This window comes from Peromyscus maniculatus, chromosome X (genome assembly GCF_049852395.1).
Source record: "Peromyscus maniculatus bairdii isolate BWxNUB_F1_BW_parent chromosome X, HU_Pman_BW_mat_3.1, whole genome shotgun sequence".
NCBI lineage: Eukaryota > Metazoa > Chordata > Mammalia > Rodentia > Cricetidae > Peromyscus > Peromyscus maniculatus.
Window position 1 is genome coordinate 61,809,581 of NC_134875.1, and position 21,301 is coordinate 61,830,881.

General features: G+C 36.6%; 2 protein-coding genes across 5 annotated transcripts in view; both read right to left on the reverse strand.

Annotated features, from left to right (window-relative positions):
- Positions 1-21,301, reverse strand: part of Diaph2 (diaphanous related formin 2) — a 748,266-nt gene that overhangs the window by 558,213 nt on the left and 168,752 nt on the right. For all 4 annotated transcript variants that reach the window (XM_076562125.1, XM_076562124.1, XM_076562122.1 and 1 more), the window contains one exon: positions 11,374-11,513. In XM_076562125.1, coding sequence (XP_076418240.1) covers positions 11,374-11,513 — 140 coding nt within the window. The remainder of the gene's footprint in view (positions 1-11,373; positions 11,514-21,301) is intronic.
- On the reverse strand, positions 7,586-11,363 carry Rpa4 (replication protein A4). Its single transcript, XM_076562126.1, has one exon. The coding sequence runs from the start codon at positions 8,653-8,655 to the stop codon at positions 7,852-7,854; it is 804 nt and encodes a 267-aa protein (XP_076418241.1). The 5' UTR covers positions 8,656-11,363; the 3' UTR covers positions 7,586-7,851.

Genomic DNA, 21,301 nt, shown 5'->3' on the forward strand with positions numbered 1-21,301 from the left:
ATATATATATATATATATATATATATTTCTTATACCATTGTCTGCAGGACAGTAGATACACATGTGTGTTTCTTACAATTTTTAATATTTTTAAAGATACTTATATAGCATTCAAGAAGACATTTCCATACAAATCTGAATTTCAAGACTGAGGTCTGACTTAGAGATGTAAGCTTAACCATTATAAATATAAACACGCACATATAAACACACATATAAACACACACATCTCGATACATATTTATATGGATACACATATTGTTAAACCTCTTTATCCATGTGATCTGCATCCATAAATTCAACTACAGACAGAAAACATTCAAGAAAAAAAATGCATCTGTATCAAACATGTACAAATGTTACTTTTCTTGTCATGAGTCCATAAACAACACAAATATGGAAACTATTTGCAAAAACATTCCATTCTTAAGTAGCATAAGTAATTGAATTATGAGGAAAAATAGGTTGGGAAGATAGTACAAAGGTAAAAAATACTTGTTGCTCATGCAGAGAACCCGGGTTCAATTACCAGTACCCACATAGTAGCTCACAGCTATCTGTACCTCCAGTTTCAGGGAATCTGATGTCCTCTTCTTACCTTTGTGGATACCAGGCATTCAAGTGATCAATTATATACATATATGCAGGCAAAACATTCATACACATAAAATAAATGAATAAAACAAAAATTAGTAATAATTGATGAGGGAAGATGCATGGTTATATGAAAATAAGGTACCATTTTATACAGGAGATTTGAGAATCAGGAGAGAAAACTATAACTGCACACAAAAGTCTCTATCTCTCTCATAAAACAGTATCTAGAAGATAGAAAGTACTCCATACGTGTCAAAAGTTACCTGTTATTATTTTAGTACTTCAGAAATCAATTTAATGCAAGTTTAAATTAAAGTTAATGAACATTTAAGTGTATACAGTAGGTGTTCACTGAAGGTGTGATGAATGAAATATCTTCTCTGATTTGTTATAAAATGTTTATAAAATTACTATAAAAAGAGAATCACACTTATCAAACTATATTCAAATATTATCAAAAAATATATTCAAAAATATATCAAAGCATTTTTAAATTTCATAGGAAGCCTTAATAAATTTATGAATCAAGAAAATAGTAGTAACAGATTTTATTTGAAAACATTTTCAAACTTATGCAATATTTAATATAGGCTAACTTCAATAAGTATATACACATACATTTCACATGTCTATGAACCACAGTGGGTGGATTATAAGTGAATTATACTCATCCACTAATGGCAGTCAGCAAATAAAGGGATGCTTATTATTAAAAACTTTTTTTAAAAAAAAATCCACTCTATTTTTCAGATTTCTCATACATAAATGTCTTTGCGAAAAATAGTTAAATATACATAATCAAAATGACTATCATATCCCTGAAGGTTTGGCTCACAAATAGGTCCACTAAGGAAAAGGAACATTGGCCAAATCATTACCACTCTAAACAAAATTGAAAGAGTACACACACCTTGGATGGGCAGTTGAAAATGAAATTTTTAAATGTTATACCTAACATGTATCAAAAAAAAAAGGATTAAGCAATCCAGGAATTAAAATATATTTGTTATTTCTACTAATATTATAGTTAGTGGTACTTAAATAATCTTCCATTATTCCTTTCCTACAGTAGAATCCCACTAAAGCATATGATTCTACTCAGAGGAATATACAGTGTGGGATTAACTAAAAATACCTAAAAGAACTCCAAAGAATATAGATGGGAAGGCAGAGGCCCTCAGAATATAGAAGAAAGGTTGCCTTTCTACCATATTGAAGGGTACATATTAGAGCATTAGTTCCTAGACACAAAATAAAGTTAGCTTCCAAGATGAAAAGGACTTTAGGGTAAAGGTTGAATTGTGGGGGAGCCATGCTTCTGGAGGTAACACTAGCAGAGTATAAAAAAAAAAAAAATAAAGCCTTCCGATCCATCCACTAGCTAGCCAGTTGAATCAACTCCAACAATTACAACAGTGACTTATAGTTACAGCCATAAATAGCACATCCTTAACTCCAGGTTTCTGCATTTATATTAGGTGCTGTAACAAGGTAATATTTTATCTTCTACATCATTTCTCTCAGTACCATGAATATAAGGAAGGCATGTCCTCAAATTGCCTTACCTACAGTGTGATTTTCAATGGGAAAGGTAATGGTTTTAGAAAGAAGTAATCCACAATTCCTTCTGTATTAAAGATTATATTTTCCAAAAATTCATGATAGGGAGTGTCAGAAATATGGAGCTGCTGGATTGCTCCAAGATGGCAGAGATGAAGGATATACAGAAGAGGTGTCTGGCCAGAAAGGAGTACAGAGCATCATATCAGTGATCAGCCAAGGGACTCCCATCAAAAGCACTGTGGACAACCCAATTAGCACACAGTATGCCAAACTCACACACAACTTCCTCATGAAAGCATGGAGGACCATAAGTAAAATTAACCTAGAGAATGACCTCTCTTTCTTCTAATTCACTACAAGAAAAATGAAATCATGGTTGCAATAGAAAAAGGCTGTTTCCTCATTTGAACCTGAACCTGATTCTTAATTACAATGAGTAAGACACTCTTAGCTTCCTGTATCATTCCCTAATGTAATGACCCCACTCCCAGGAATTATAGTGCCAATCATGTCAGGTGGAATATGGAAGTTACCTACAAAACTATGCAGCACGAGTGATCAAGGGTAAGCAGGCAGCTGTACCCATTCCACAACAGAAGTCCCTCTACTGTTCCAATCAGTTCCTGGGAAGGCTCAGTTCTCATTTCCAGGTGTTGGAGCAAGAGCTTATGAGAGTCCTTCTGATCTTCAGTTAGCTTTGTCACCCTTGGAAAATTCTGTTGATTTTTTTTCTTTAACTAAAATAACTGAATTATTTAAAAATTGTCTGCTAAATAATAGATTTACTCTGCTAACCATTAGTATATTGGTGTGGGTTGTTAAGTTTCAGACCCAGAACAAATAGCTGAGGTACAAAGTAGCCTGGCCACGAGGTTCATATTCTACCAGCATCCCTCTGTTCCTATCTGTTACAGGGTATGGCTGGCATACCCGGCCCCTACCCTCAACTTTAGAGCCCAGGGACTGGACTGTCCTTCCCCCCAGAAGATCTTCCCTATATAATCAAGACATTGTGCTCACCAGCCCCTTTTGTACTTTTGGCCTTCTGGCTGCTGCTCCTGGTTCCTCTCTCTCCTCTCTGCCTGGCCCTCCCCCTCTCCCCAAGTAGCCCAGTCCAGTCTGGTCCTGTCCATTCTGGACTTTCCCAGATATCCCTGCCTCTGACTTCCCTTCTCCTCTGTGTCTACAATAAACATTCTCCTCCACCATACCTAGGAACAGTCATGTCCTTTCGTTTATATTTCTTTTTTTTTTTTCAGGGGTATCTACAAACAGATGGGAGAGGAATATGGAAGGGCTCTAGCTGGCACAAGCATGGCAAAATGTCACCTACAGGTTTTGTCATTTACTTTTCTCTGAATTCCCTCTACCTTGCTAAACCATTAGTTTATATTCCTAAAGCTAGCCAGCTAGCAAGGTCCCTTCTCTTATTTGAGCACTTTCTCCTCCTAAGGCTGATTATCAAGGTCCAGCTAACAAAGTATTGAAGTTCAGCAATCAAAAGCACCACCTTGTCTCTCCCAATTAACATGCCCAATCAAAATTAATCAATTCATCCTAACACATAGTTTCCTCTTTTCCCTTTAAAAACTGCCATTTGCCTATGGGCCATGTCTGCCTCCTCTTTATCCAGGGGGCAGTTCTTTGTCCCTCTGTGGAAAATATTCCTTCCTCTTCCCTTGTTCCTTTTGACTTCTCCCTTGTACTGTATCTCCTGTCTTTATTATTCCCTGCCCTTTTATCCTCCTGAGGAACATAAATCTCTTTTTGTGCTGACAACTTGATCTTGGGGTATCTTGTGACAATTTTGAGGTCCCTTTGAGTATGATTAAAATACATTAGATAGATTTATCAAAGAACAAAAATATTTGTTGGGGATCTTCCCTGGAGCTGCATTCTCCAGACCCCACCTCTGAGAAAGCCCACCAAGCACATGCTCCACCCAGGGAGGGTACTTAAAAGTCTGGTCTACAGACTTTCCCTTGTGGTTCCCCCTTGTGGCTTCTCTTCCTTCCTGGGACTACCGGGAATGTTTTGCTCAAAATAAAATTAGAATTAATAATTTGGCATGAACTGACTTATTACATCAGCGGCTTTACTGGGGGGGGGTTAAATTTTTAGCTGGTGTGTTGGCCAGGTGGAGATGAGCTGGCCACTTGGGAAAACCATTCCACTATGTACACATATTCTCTGCTGGACTAGATTGGCTCTAGGCCCGGTAAGTTCCCCTTCCAAAATCACTGCCTTTAGGAGTCCAGGACACTCCCTACCCCTGATTTTGGAGTACCTTTGCCAAGATGAGACCACACGTGGGGCACCCTGACCTGTTCCCATTCTATTTGATCCTCCCTGGATGCCTAGGATGCTGGTAATCCAGGTCTTGGATCTTCCTCTGCAAGACTCAAAAGCCTAATGTAATGGTCATATCCCTTAGACTTCAGGTCCCAGCAGAGACTTGTGATGGTTGCTTGTGGGTTAAGTCAGATCCCCAATTTCTACGAAATTTATCCAAATAGGGTCTGCCTCACACTGTAAGTGTGAGCCCCACCCCCCTACACACACATAGTCAGGTTTATGAGCATTACATTCTCCTAGCAACTTCCCTTCTCTGCCTCCTCAAGAAACAAGTTTCTGAGGTCTCCAGGATGGCTGCTAATCAAATGCTTCTTCATCCACACCTCCCACTGTGCATGACCCCACTGACTCCTGTAGCAGGAATCTTAAAAGTTCTTATTAATAAAATCAAACCTGAGGCGAGTTATTGGGGTCCATGCTGGTAGATCAGAGAAACAGAACAAGCCACAGCTATCTCACCTCACCGGATCCTCAGCTGGTCTTGTCTCCTCAGACTGGAGGCCTCTGAGTCCTCATCCGGAATGGGTCTCAGCTGAATTACTGCTCAAAAGCCTGAATGCTTAACCAACCAAAAACTTAACCAGCCAAATGCCTCTAGTTTCTGGTCCTCACGCCTTATATATCTTTCTGCTTTCTACCACCACTCCCTGGGATTAAAGGCTGGCTTTCTGGGATTAAAGGCGTGTGTCACCATGCTTGGCTATTTCCAATGTGGCCTTGAACTCACAGAGATCCAGAGGGATTTCTATCTCTGGAATGCTAGGATTAAAGGTGTGAGTGCCACCATTTTCTAGCCTTTGTATCTAGTGGCTGTCTGTTCTCTGACCCCAGATAAATTTATTAGAGTACACAATATTTTGGGGAACACAATACCACCAGAGACTCCCGACTTCCCCTTCCCCATGTCATCCCTTGCCAACTGGAAGGACCCAGACTTGAACCTGCGTCCATATATACCCAAAAAGGTTGGGATGTTGGGAATCTTCCCTAGAGCTGCCCACTCCAGACCATGCTGGGGATATCTTTCTGTATGATATGAATATGTTGCTCTGATTGATTGATAAATAAAATGCTGATTGGCCAGTAGCCAGGAAGGAAGTATAGTATAGGTAGGATAAGCATAGAGGAGAATGCCAGGAAGTGGAAGGCTGAGTCAGGAGATGCTGCCAGCTGCCACAGTCATGAGAAGTAAGATGTAAAGTACTGGTAAGCCACAAGCCATGTGGCAACTTATAGGTTAATAGAAATGGATAAATTTAAGATACAAGAACTGGATAGCAAGAAGCCTGCCACAGCCATACAGTTTATAAGTAATATAAGTCTCTGTGTGTTTACTTGGGTCTGAGTGGCTGCGGGACCCAGCCAGACTAGTAAAAACTCCAACTACAAGACCCTGAAAGCCCACCAAGCAGTAGCTCCACCCCTCCTAGAGTGTACTTAAGATCAGGCCCACAGACTTCCCCTTGCAGTTCCCCCATGTGGCTTCTCCTCCTTCCTGGGACAGCTAGGGAATGTTTTGCTCAGATTAAACCTGGACTTATTAACTTGGCCTGATCTGACTGATTATATCAGCAGCATTATTCACTATTGGGGGATTTAAACAGTTCAATATTATTTTTTAAATACCATTTATAGGAGCTGGAAAGACAATTCCACAGTTAAGAACACTGTTCTTACGGAGAGTCCAAGTTCAGTTTCCAGCACCCACATGGTGGTTCACAAACATCTGTCACTCCAGCCAGAAATATGATGCCCTCTACTGATCTCCAAGGGTACCAGGCATGCACAAGGTGTACATACATACATTCATGTAAAACACTCATGTGCATAAAATAAACATTCTTTTAAAAAGTAAAAAAAAAAATTAAATTAAAATTGTTAAATAGCATTTTGAGGGGAGGAAACATTGACTCACAAGACCTTATGCAAGACTTTTCAGTAATTAGTTTAAGGACTGATCATGAAAGACCACAACTTTCTGATTTTTTTCCTGAACACAGATTACTGACTGCTAAATAGCTAAAGGATTTTATAGGGTATATGTCTACTTTTGATGACTGAATACAATCAATGTTCTTTTCTACCTATCTGAATATAATTAAACACACACAATCAAACAAGTAATTTGAAATACACCATTTTTATTGTGTGTGTAATAGAGGTCTTAATGATCAAGGACTTAAAAGCCTCTCACATTTAATATAACCTACACTAAAATGAATTACTACTACTAAGATGATGTTTGGTACTAAAATAAAACAAAAATTTATACTTCATAATAAATGCTGATAACTCTTAAGAACATTAAACTATTTTCTAATAAACTCGGTGAGGGGGCGCGGGGAACCACACAGGAAACTTGAAATTTTTTTGCAAAACTTGAATGGGACAATTTAGTTAATTTCTGGTCAAGTCACTAGGTCTTGTGTTTCTATAACTGGTTGTTTAACTCTAAGCAAAACAACATGTTTTGCATCAAGTAGAACATCTAATAGTGTTGATCATACACTAGCATGACAAACACAGTCTGGCATCCACTGTAATTTAATGGAAAAAGCAAAACCAATAAACTTTTACATGTTTAAAGAAAATGTTTGTTTGAATCCTGGGACTTATGCAGGGACACTTGGCTCGGTCTGGGAGGGGGGAATGGACCTGCCTGGACTGAGTCTACCAGGTCAACCCCGGTCCTCGGGGGAGACCTTGATCTGGAGGAGGTGGGAATGGGGGGTGGGCTGGGGGGAGGGGTGGGCGAGAGGGGGAGAACAGGGGATTCTGTGGCTATTATGTTGAACTGAATGGTGTTGTAAAATAATAATAATAATAATAATAATAATAATAAAAAAAACCAAAAAAAAAAAAGAAAATGTTTGAAGATGACTCAAAATGAGTGAATTGCTTAAATATGTAGTAAAATCTTATTTTTAAGTAAATAAATCAATGTTAAACAAAATTACACAAAAATTTGATCTGAATATTTGAAATCATAACTTATTTTCAGTAAAGCAGTATTTCTTGTATCATATTTAGGGAAAGTTAACATGACAGAGATTAATTGAAACAGGAAAAATAATTCTAATTTGGACACAATTTTTTTTTTCTTCTACAAATCTTTCCTACGGTATTTCTACTATTTTGGAAAGAAACTGTACTAAAGTCCAGTCTTTGGGTCCAACACTCTTCAAATACCTTCAGAACAAGTTTAACAGAGCTAGAAATAGCACGTTAACAGATGCCAGCTGAGAATTTTGCTCAGTTTTGATTTTGTTTTTTTTGGTTGTTAAGTCAAAACAGCAAAACAAAAACATCTTCAGAAACTTCACTCAGTTCTTTGTCTCAGCCAACAATTTTAAGGTGTTGGCGATCCATGGTGGGTGAGATGTATCCTGTCACAATCAGATACTCGATGGCTTCAGTGATGGCTTCCTCAGTAACTCCAAGGAGCTCCCTTCGCAGCTCAGTGACAGCCTTCCCTTCCTGGTGAGAACACTCTTGAATCAGAAACAGCACCTCCTTATGGATGAAATTAAGATCAGAATACTTAGAAACTCGGGCAACTGACTCTGGGGCTCGGGCCTGGGTCAAGAGCTGCCTTCCTGGGGTCACGCCTTCATGGCTTTGATCCAGCATCATGTGGACTTTGACGACCTCCAGGGCGTGTGTGAAGAGCTCATTCATATCTTCTAGAATGCGGATGCTCAGGATCCCAAGCAGTGTGGTTCCATCCGAGGACTGGAGGACACCAAGCACTTTGGCATACACTCCAACTGGCAGTGGAATCACAGGTTGCCTGGCTCTCTCTCGAGACAGGGGCTGCCTGCCCTCAATGCCCTTTGCGGTCATATCATCGATCTTGTACATGATGTACTGCGAAGCTTTCTTGGCTTCCATAATCATCCCCACGATGGAGACCCGGTGAAGTGTAAACCCCCTGACCTTAAATACATTATCAACCTCAATGGCAGTGAGCAACTGACTTATGAAGCAAGGCACAATGCTGTGAATCCCAGGCCTGCTCATCATGGTCAAGGGAAGCCCCAAGTCCTGACCTCTGGTTTCCTCATGGCTGCCACTCGCTCCACTAGCCCCATCACCACCAGAAGAGCTGTCATTGCTCCCAACCCCACCCTTACTCATCATCTTTTGAGGACTAGGTGAGGTTTGATGGGACTCGCGAGGTGACTTCTAGACAGAAGCTCGCTGGCAGTCTCTGGACTCTGGGAAAGACGGTACCTCCAACTGCCTCTGGAGCTATGGCAGAATGCCAGTGCCCAATGCCACGCCTCACAGCCAACGTCACAACCAACCTCACACTTACTAAGCAGCCAATCAGCTATCAAAAGAGGCAGTTGCTGCCCAAGCTCCCAGATTCTCGCGAGATTACAAAGCCCTCTTTCGAGTGCTTTTTGTTGCTATGCAGAATTTTAAATATGGGAAGTATGCCAACTGCCCAGCAACTGAATGCACTTGTTCCCAGATTCCCACGAGATTACAAAGTCCTCTTTAGCGTGCTTTTTGTTGCTATGCAGAATTTTAAACATGGGAAGTGTGTCAACTGCCCAGCAACTGTAACTCATACCCTGGCGAGATTTAAGATCGGAGGATCTCCAAGAGCTTGAAGCCCACCTGGTTTATACAGTTCCTGGTTAGGCTGGGATAAGCTACACAAGGAGACTTGGGCTCAAAAAATTTTTAAAAAGAGAACAATATTCTTTACAAACAAAAACAGTATGTAGTATCAAGCACTGACTAGTATCTTTATAAAGACGCATTTGGACTAGGGAAAATATGTACAGGTCTCTCCATTATTGAACGCCACAATTTGTGGGGAGGTGTCCTGTTGTATTTTTATGTTTTTCTATGTATGTCTGTGTAGATGTGTGCCCATGATCACAGAGGCCAAAACTGGGTGTCAGATCCCTCGAAGATAGGCGTTACTGGCGGTTATGAGCCATAGAGCATAGGTGCTAGGAACTGAACCACTGTCCTTAGGAAGAGCAGCAAGCACTGTTAACCAGTGAGCCATAGCTCCAGTCCTGAATGTCAGGGCTTCCATAAATTTTAGGTGTTTGTTACTGTTGTTGTTGTTTTAGTGCCTTAGTTTAATGAGTTTCATATCCAGGCTGACTTGGAACTTGAGGCAATCTCCACAGACTCAACCAACCATGGCTGAAAACACAGGCATGTGTCACCATAACTAGTTTATATTCCTTTCTTCCATCAAACTGTTCAGTGGAAAATGTTTGTGACTATAAGTGTTTAAAATGGAAGTGTAGGGGACCAGCCCTCACTTTTACAACCAGGATACCCATGATCAGGGAGAAGTGGGGAATATTTAGATAGAAAGAGATACCTAGACAATGAGAAGAAATACAGAAACACAGGATAGCCTCGGGAGGACCTGGATCAAAATCCACCAGCTCCTTCTTTCTATACTAAAGGGCTTTTAAAGGAATTCCAAGGGATGGAGCAAAAGATCTCCCTCCAGTGCAGCCAAGTGCAGACCATCCCAGACACCTGGTAACCATGCATGTGGTCAAGGAATCCCCTAATACAATTTTGCTGTGTAAAGCAAGCTCAGATCTCACTATGAAGCTTTTGTGGGCTACTACGTGGAAGGGCACTGTAGCTGATAATGATACTGGGAGTACATTGTGGTTTATATTCTCAGGTAAGTCATATCCATGCTAGGTATGGTGGCTTAGCACTGAGGAGGCCATGGCAGGAGGATTACCACACATTCAAGGACAGCCTGAGTGATGTTGTGAGTTCCAGGCTAGTCTGGCCTAAAAGAAAGATGGTATAAAATAAAAAAAATCTCAAACATTTTAATGAGACTACTGAAATGTAAAAGCATACCATTTTAGAAATGGCAAGACAGCAACCATTTCAAGATTCCCATAACCCAGAGCAAGCCACATCTTACTACTGTCCTTATTATGAAACAATAACGTTTAAATTCTGTCAAGTATAGTATGACTATAAATAAACAATATATTGGAATTTATACCTAATTTCAGTTGAGTGACTGAGATGTAAATTATTTTCAGTGCTTTATGAACTAGATATGAGTCTGATAAATATAGGGGAAACACAAATAAAATTATACAGTTTATTTATATACTCTATTTTAGTAAATTCTGAACTTAAGATGGTGATAATTTAGTATGTAGATCCCAGAATAATACCATATTACATTTAAATATATTTTTCTTCATGGAGTATTATTTGGAGTATTACTAATTTTAAGGCTTGTTACTACCAATAAAGAATTATTATTCAAATTCTTTGCTATCAAGGACCTGCCTCTTAATAAATATCAGAAGATAGTTAGTTAAATGAATGAATAAAATAGGAGTTTATTAACACTTTCCATTTCTTTATTGGTAAAAATAGTTTTGGCTATCTTAGAGTTACAAAAATGTGTGGGTAGTCCATGTGAACCTTAAATAAAATATGAAATTATATGCATATTTATATATAATCACAAGTATAAAAGGAATAAAATTAATATAATTAATGTGTTTTGTAGATAAATAATGATAATTATCTGGGTATAAAAATAGATTAACATGCAAATGTCAATATTTAACTTCTGGATGTAAGTCCTTCTCAAAAAGGAGATAAATATTCAACAATTATCTATATTTTTAAATCATACATTATTAAATATCAAATTAGCTTAGCATATGTTTTTAAACATTTAGAACCTGACAATCAGATATTGTTCTTATAATAGATGACAATATACTTCTGAACAGAAAAATCTTGAAGTTAAAGTAACATATCTGATTATACCAAATATCTATATACAATACAAAATGTATGAATCCTATCAAAATGATAAGAACTGCCTACCTCACAGGATTGCTGGTTAAGGAAACCCTCAGAGATTCCAGACAGTTGAGAAGTTTCTCATCTGAAATACCCGATCGCAATTCATGAACATATTCTTGTGAAGACAGGGTGCATTCGTGCTTGCTGTTTTTTAGGCCACCCTATAAAACAAACAAAAGATGCCACTTTAAACAGGTATCAAGGTTTTTTTTTTTTAATCTTGCTCAATCCTCAGGGGAGGCTTTGCCCTGGGGGAGGTGGAAATGGGGGGTGGGCTGGGGGGAAGGGGAGGGGGTCGGGATGGGGGAGAACAAGGGAATCCGTACCCGATATGTAGAACTAAATTATATTATAAAATAAAATAAAATAAAATAAAACATAGACTATATAAATAACATTATGACATTTTCATACAAAGTGTGTTTTAATAGTCTTGCCTAAACAATATTGAGATCTAATGCCTTGAATGCCAATTTAAAAAACAAAAACAGTTGTATGAACTACAGAAAAGAAAATTTAATATAAAATATTATACATAGTCTAACTCTATTGAAAGATATCTGTATATCACTCTATTTCAAAATCAAGTAAAGTTATTAAAGTATAAAACAATACTGTCTCCCATTAGCATGTTAATTAATTGAATCAATCAAAGGCATTTAATTCCCAAATAGTAACCTGTTACTACCATGTTGTAGATCAATCTTTAAAAGTCATTAAATATACTTATCAGATAGCAACTTGTCTTTAATTTTCAGTGTATATGTGGTTATTTCTAAAAGACATTATCTCATCACAGTTCCTCTGCTTTATCACCTTGCTGCAACCATGTAAATAGTTCAAGGAAAAGGCTGAATGAAAGGAAAATATCAACATGTTCAACATACTAATTACTTATACTTTGGTCTTCCAGATAAAGTCATCTTTTTGTTTATTTTTTGTTTTTAGTTTTTCGAGATAGGGTTTCTCTGTGTAGCCCAGGCTGTCCTGGAACTTGCTCTATCGACCAGGCTGCCCTCAAACTCAGAGATCCACCTGCTTCTGCTTCCTGAGTGCTGGGATTAAAGGTATGTGCCACCAACGCCCTGTGATATAATTTATTTTAACTGCACCATTCCTATAACATGATAAAATTCTCTGTAGGTTCGAGGCCAGCCTGGTCTACAGAGTGAGTTCCAGGAAAGGTGCAAAGCTACAGAGAGAAACCCTGTCTAGAAAAAAAAAAGAAAGAAAGAAAGAAAAAATTGTACTAAAATTCTAGCTTTATTTTCATTGTCTAAATTCATGCAAGTTATACTGACTGTTTGCTAAGAAACCAAGCAAGTCTGCCCATATTGAAGAACTGCTATCATTAGAGGAGGTGGAATTTTTTTTTTCAATAATGAAAAATGGATTGCCTAGAATTTCATATTATTTGGCTTTTCATTGATAATGCCTCCTTAATGTAAAAATTTACCAATTATTCTGAATTTGAAATCCAAAATATATTAGAGGCCTAAAAATATCTTCCAACATGTTGGGAATTTTATTTCCTAACTGTATTATGGCAATATCAGTATTAGTGCACTTAAAATATTGTGACAAAAGTTATCTTTTGTGTATTTTTTTTTTCTATTGGGAACACCATAGTAACACAGTTTCTGAATTGAAACAAACTCAAAAACCAAGTACTATTTTTAATTTATTCATAATAATTCCAAAACAACAAACAGATGCACATTTTATGTTGATTTGTTTTGTTGCAAAGTCCAAGAAGTTTACTTCAGAATTACCACATGCAATGTATAGTTAAGAAAACAACAACACCAAGTATGTATAGCATAATTCTTACATTACACTTCTATTTTTGCTATCAGTTTACTTTCTATGACACTGCAAAATCCTTCATTAACAATGGATAGAATAATATGCCACATGTATTACTCTGAAAACTAGTAATACAAAAGCACTAATCTTGGCAAGTTTATAGTCAGAAATTACTTTTATGGAATCCTCAAATTTACTTTTTAGGTAATAGGTCACACTGATCCATTTGGGAAGTTTTTATGTAGAGTTCATTTGTATTCTGTCATTTTCTCTGTCTGGAAGATCTAGTCCAAGTCCTCAATACTGGCGCCATCATGGAAGTCTCAGCATTACAGTATTGTCCCTTCTGTGTTCAAGGTATCTTCATAATATGTAAACTACTTGCTTTATATAAGTACATCATGATCAACTGCCTCCCCCACTATTACAAAAGCTGTACCAAGGAAAAATATACCCTGCACTGATCACCACTGTATCCCCATGTATGAAGTAACTTGAGCATAGAGTAAGCCATGGACATATATTCTTGAAGGATGGATTAGTAATAAGAAAATGAATGGAAGACAGACACATTTGATTATGCTAAGCTTCTAAGACCAGTTAATATTCATTGTTACAGTGGTGACACTTAGGAGATTAGCAAGCAACACTCTTGGCTATGTTTGTTACAGTGACCAGTCCAGTCATGATGGATCTGACATGATCAACAGTATACTCTATTAATAGATTCAAATTTTAAATAGACTATTATGAAAGGAGAGGCCTAATTTGAGAAAGTGGTCACTGGAGGTGACTTTAAAAAGTACCATTTTTCTTTGTTTCCTGCTGCCCATGGTGGAAACATTCATGTTCTGACATGTGCTCCTAGATGTACAGATTCTTCCTTCCCTCAGACACAAATGCCTTTCACAGTCACAACCCCAGTAAGCACTTCCAAAAACTCTGAAGTTGTGTGCTGATATAAGACTTCCCTCTTTAACCTTTTCACTCATAAATTTGTCAGAGTGGCCCAAAGTCTAATACAGACTTGTTTCAGAATGTGATAGCTTGTAAAAGTTTCAGGCACAAGATGGTCAGAGAGACTGAGTTCACAATAAGTAGCATTCCAAGGAAACTCGGAATTTACTATCTAGTTTGAACCATGCCCTGATTTATCTTGTAGCATCCTTTGGGTGGGAATATGTACTAGTCTTTATAAACATTTTGCTCATGCATAGGGGTAGAAAATATCTCAAAGATAGTGCATATAAAGATGTTCAAAAGATGTCTTTATATGTATCCTATCATAGACGCAGAAAATGTTCACTCCACTTGCTAACTGAAATTTAATAGGATTATATTAATGGACACATGTGGTCATGGCTGACATGCTGTTTATGAACACTTAAACCAGCACATCATGGAGGAAGTCACCCTTCTGCACATCTACAAACCAACATTTTTTTTTTTTTTTGGTTTTTCGAGACAGGGTTTCTCTGCGTAGCTTTGCGCCTTTCCTGGAGCTCACTTGGTAGCCCAGGCTGGCCTCGAACTCACAGAGATCCGCCTGGCTCTGCCTCCCGAGTGCTGGGATTAAAGGCGTGCGCCACCAACACCCGGCTAAACCAACATTTTTAAAATACTTTCTCAGTTTTTGTTGTCTTTTCCTTGTTTTTTTTTTCTTTCTTTTCATTTCGTTTCATTTCATTTTGTTTTGTTTTGTGTTTTAGAGCAGGGCTTACTTTGTAGCATAGTACTTCCTTGAAATCACTATGTAGCCAAGGCTGGCCCTGAACTTCTGACAATCCTTCCATGGCAGGCTTCCAAGTAGTTATAATTGTAGACATGAAGCCACCATGCTCAACTTTAGAAAGAAATTTAAGTGATGTCATTTGCATACTTAGTCGTTACAAGGAATGGAAATAACTTAATGCATAAGAGAAAACAACATTTATAGAATAAAGTTTTTCACAATTAAAAGTACTTTGGAGTTTTAACATAAGTTCATGTTTGCACATTACAAAAACATGATAGCTTGTTAAAGTTAGAAAGGTTTTTGAAAATCAGCTCTTTTAACATTATCATTACAGAAATAAAAAACCCAGAAGAGCATTGTGAAGCAATGACAGATGAATATCTTGAATTCAAGGCCAGACTGGTTAACATAGTGAGTTCTAGGACAGCAAAACTACACAATTAAAAAAAAAAAGTAGAATCCAAGGAATAGCTAATTACTAAGCATAATTAGTGAGGTCTCAGGACTAAAGTATAAATATTTGAACTTTCCATAATTCATTTATCCTTTCTATGCCATTTTTCCCAATCTTGAAGCAACAGGTATTTAAGTCTGAAATTTCTATTTAAAAATGTCAAAGTGTTCGATTATCTTCAGCATAATCAATATGGCACAACATAATATTAAAGAAATAACCCTGAAACAAAACACTGCAATAGATTAAACTAAATCTCACTATACTTAATAGGGCTGTAATACAAGAATGGCTTATTATTAACATCCTGTTCTGATACTGAACAAAGGCAACAACTAGATAATGGATGGATAATAATTGAAATTTTAATTAGCTGCTCTGTATGAGATTAATGAAAATTACCACTGTGCCCATTTGATCTTTAAAAAATAATGTAGTCTAAGTTAGTAATTAGAGTACAACATGCTATTCCAAAGCTAGGTGAAAAAAAAAGCTTTCCTCATTTGAAGCCATTCCTTAATTTGAAAATCATTAGAATGTAGAAACTTGTCCGTATGACTATGCTTATATTATTATAAGACAGTACACAGAGAACTAAAAGGTATTTTGGGTCACATCCCCCCTTATTCTAAAATAAAACTTTACTATCAAAACTAAACAAGAAATTTTAAATATTTAAAAAAAAACATTCTAATTATGCAGTGGAAATAAATACTTCTGGATTTAGTGACTTGGACCAATCTTTTTACTTTCATTTTTTAATGTAAGAACAGATTGACTTTTAATTTGAGAAAAGGCTCCAGAATCTTAGTTGTAAACATACCACACTGGATGGAACTATTGATTGTACATACGTCTTTCAGCAACAGTAAGCACACAGATAGCAATTACTATCAATGGTTCCACCTTTAGAGAGGGCAACATTATCTTGAAAAAGGGAAATACTGTTACTGCTTGTACTGGTGAAATTTTGTCAACTGGATACTTTCTGAGAAGAGAACATCAAGTAAGGGACAGTTCTACCAAACTGCCCTGTAGACATGTCTTTGGGCATTTTCTTGATTGATGTGGGAGGAGCTAGCTGACTGGAAGTAGTACATCCCCTAAACAGGTAGTACTAGAAATCAAGCTGAGCGAGCCATGGAGAGTAAGCCAGTAAAGCAGAATTCCTCTATGCTCTCTGTTTCAGTTCCTTTCCCACGGGTTCCTGTTCTGACTTTCCCTCATGATAGACTTTGATAGGGACATGTAACCTACGTAAAATCTTTCCTCCCCAAGGTGCTTTTGCTCAGTGATTCATCACAGCACGAAGACAAGCAAACTAAGACACTGAGATTGACTATGTTTCATACATAACTCAAGTTTCTTTGGCCACTTTAACCAAGTGAGTTTCTTAAATATTACTGTAGCTCTCAAATACAATACTGTAAGTTAGTACATTTGGAATTATATCTACAAAGATTCCTGTGTTAATCCTTATAGTCCTACAACATTAAAAACACAAACTGAAAAGCCATTTTCCATATCAGTTCCATTAGTTTAAGTAAGAAAAAGAAACACAAAATCAAAGTGTCCTACACATACGAACCTAAGTATCCATTCCAAAAATAAGGTGTGTGGTAATATTATAAATTTGAATGTATTACTGAACATTTAAATATCTTCTATTGATATATGAAAAATAAAATATCTTTATTGAAAAGATATTTCATATAATATATTCTGATTACGGTTTCCCCCTCCCGCAACTCCTCCCAGGTCATCCTCACTACCCCACCCACCCAAAAATATCTCTTAAGGGAAAAGTACTAAACTTACCTAATGAACTCATCAAACAAATATATGAGAGGATTCTTAAATTATGGTATTTAAAATAATGTTATATTGAAGCATTTGCTTGTCTAAAAACCTTAGGCTCTACAACTTTAATACATTAAATTCAGTGTGTATTAGAGTCCTTTAATTTACAGGAAATATAGAGAATAAGATAATGCATAATATCAATTAAGGTCTATATGAAAACTCTGTAAAAAAAATTACCATCATTCAATAACATCATAGGGTGTCATTTCCCCATTGCAGTAAACACAGTTTTCAATTAAGGTATTTTCAGGGTATGAAATGTGCAAAGTAAGAAAATATATACCACATTCTAAGGCAAGATAGCATCAAAAGTTTCCTATAGCAGTGTGGACCATTTTTTCTCAAAAGGATGTGACTAATTTTATTAAAATGTGATGAATTTAAATGTTTAATGAAAGGAAAAATACCTATAATGTTTCTTCTGGAATAACTTATTGAGGCTTTAAATATATGAAATATCTCTTAAGAAATTCACAACAAAATTGTAGAGCCCAAGGGTATCAGAAAACAAAATACTTAAATCATTCCTTGGGCCCATGTACTATGAGAAAAATATATAAGCTAAGAAACTGTGAATATATATTTAACCCAGACCATGTGTGTGTGTGTGTGTGTGTGTGTGTGTGTGTGTGTGTACAAATATTTTATTATAACAAACACTCAACTATTATGATTTGCTAGTGAAAGCAAATTTTAACACTTAACAATATTCAATAGTAGTCACTATGGATAATAAACAATCAATCGGAGTTTTTCCTTTTTTATCTAACAATAAATGGGAGGGTGGTTCTATGCATAAAACTTACCCATAATTGGCTTATGAAACTACTATTAAGCAATTATTGTGAACAATGTGCATATGGCTGAATAACATCAAGTAAATCTTCAAAACTATAAACTGGGTCTAGCATTTTTATGAGCTCTTATCACTATTCATACTACTTGAGGTAGAAAAAAGTATAAGCACTATGTATATTTTTAAACTGGCAAAAGCCCTTGATATACATCAGCTAATGAAATGTAAACAGACAAAAAATAACCCAAAGGTTCTTAACCTGGGTTCCAAATCCAGGTAGTGTACAAATAATTTTGAGAGGGAAACATAACATCTTTATTTTCAGAAAATGTCACATTAAGTTTAGCGCTCTTTGATATTATGAATGTAGATAAAAAAAAAAAAACTACAGTGGCAAAACAGCTCATAAACCTACTCACTTAGAGATAGTTTTCTACTGTACTACAACACACATTTGTGGAAGTATTTGAAATATAATGTATGCTTATTACATACAATCTGCCACATTCTTCTGTTATTTAACAAAAAAACATAAGGAAGTATACTATTTCTTGATCTGTAACCTATTTTAAAATAATAGAAATATGCACAAAATTGTAAGAAATAATTCACAGAGATCTCTTACTCTCCCCAATCACACCATCCTGCAAAGAAACACTCTAATATCACAGTTGCAATACTGATATTGACAAAAATGCAAATATCTTATTCATAGTATCCTAATTTTACCAACATTTACTTGTATGTGTGGTATATTGTTCTATATGAATAAAGTTCAATGCAATATTATCACCTGTAGATTAATATAGCCAACATTCAGACAGCTCATTCCCACAATGATCCCTCATGTTGACCTTTCATAACTAGATCTATCACCCTGTCACAACTTTCTACTCTGAAAGCCACTAATCTCTTTAACATTTCTATAATTTGTATTTATTAATGTTACATATGTGTATGAAATTATACCCCATGAGATGGCCTTTGTTATGCATCATACTGCCTTGGAGAGTCACATAGATTACTGCATAAATCAATAGTGTACTTTTACTAGTAAGCAACATTTAACATTATTACTATTTCCATAGTTGATTTAACCATTCACCAAGTGAAGAACAATTTTAGTGATTGGGCATAAATCTCATAGGAATCTCCATACATAGGATACTATATGAAAATGTTTTATAAGTTCTAGGTTATTTCAATTTTTGAAAATATTTGAATAGCATACCTTAGAGTAATTGTTCTACCTTTTTTTCCTGTGTATTTGATATCTGCCAATTAAATATATGATTCTAAGATGGTACACAAAGGCTCAAGAGTCCTAGAGCACAAGACAAGAAGCCTAATGGTGGCCTGCTTCTTGTATTTTACAATTATATCACATTTACTCTACTCACTATTATGAGAAAGGAGGATGTGTCTCTATATAAATAGCTACTTTAAAAACCAGTAAGGATTCTATCAATTATACTGTACTAGTTCAAGACAGGAAAAAGTGGGAAAGCTTTATCAACATTTGTTATATTAAGGCAAAACTATGAAGAAATGTAAGTTTTATGTTTTCACTATATGCTTTATCATTTTACAGATCCAACTACAATACTAACTTTAGACACTAATTTGGCACTAATTGAGACTGAAAGACTTAGTCATCAATGGCACCTTACATGTTTATAGCACAAAGAGCTTTCAACAAACCTATACACCATTTAATTTTAGTTTAACAACTAGGGAAGATACTGCTTAAAAGCTGCTTCTGAAACAGTCTTCTGGGGTGTGTGTGTATTATTTACAATGGAGTATTATTACAAAGGGGAGGGAGTAAAAGTTCCCTCATCATTCTTTACCCTTATGAGTCTTGTGAAACTGGTCATTGTGTCACTTGAATCCTGAACCTTAGGTTCTTGTTCTACAAAACGAAAATAATATGGTGTCTATCTGTAGGCTTATTGTGAGATTAAAATAATATTATTGGTAAAGAAGAATGTCTGGTTGTTCCAGTTTGATTTTCTCTTGCTGTGATAAAACACCCTGACCAAAAACCACTTGGGAAGAAAAGGATTTATTTTCATCTTGCAACAGTCATATTGCACTCTATCACAGAGGGAAGTAGGGGCAGGAAATCAAGGCAGAATCTTTATCCAGAACCCACAGAGGATCACTGTTTACTGCCCCTTTCTTTCTCTAGTTATACTCAGATTGCTTTCTTACATAGTGCAAACCCACCTGCCTACAGATTGTACCGCCCTTGTACATCAATCATCTCTCAAGACAAACTTTCATAGGTATGGCCAAAGGCCATTCTGATCCAGGCAAATCTTCAACTGACTTTCCTCTCCTCGAGTGACTCTGGGTTGTTAATAAATATTAATCAGGCACTGGTATATAGTAATCATTTAATTAGTACGTACCTATAAGGCAGGCTATCTTGTCATTAATTTCATGATTTCATGAACACCCAAACAATTATCTTATGAGAAATTATCAGTGACATAAAGTTATTGGCTTCTGGTCAACTATATTTTTAAGAAAAGGTAGGCTTCTAATCTTCATGAAATATTCAGGAATGGAACTGTATCACAAGTAAGACTCTGAAAAGTATATTTTCAGAGTCCTTAGGAATCCTTGACTGGCTGAGGAAGAGATGTGCAAAAGAGAGGGCTAACTTGGAAAATCTGTCTTCTGTTCCCCTAATAATGAAGGCATTTACACATTTATATTCTGCTGAATATTCCTGCCAGCAAAGTGATTCTAATGTTAAATAAAATAAAGTTTTAATAACACTGAGCTACACAATCTCAAAGGCCCAGCTATTCTGAATGTGTGATTCATAGCAGGCTATTGTATAGTAGAACAGAAATTTTGCTTTTTTGTGAACTAAGTTGAGTTGACTACTCTCTACTCATCCATTAATAATGCAGGTTTCCACTGTCTTCATGAAGCAAGAGCATGAACACAAAGTTTCCATTATCGGGCAGAGAGGGTCCTTCTCGTATTAGAATATTACCACTCAGCATGTAGTATATTCTCAGGTCTGGCAAACAGTGAGAATCTGTGACCCTATGATGTCATAGCAGAGCTCACATTCTGCTACATAATGATCAGAAAGAAGATTATCATAATATGTGGTAGAGTATGAGACCTTGAAGAATCGTGAATCTATTTGAGGCTATAAGTGTAGCTAGAGTTTTCCTGCCTGGCCCATAGTCAGGACAAATCTAGCTACAAATGGCGCCCAACGTGGGGCAAGAGTTTCCACCTAAAACCTGAAAAAAGATTCTAAAACGGAGCT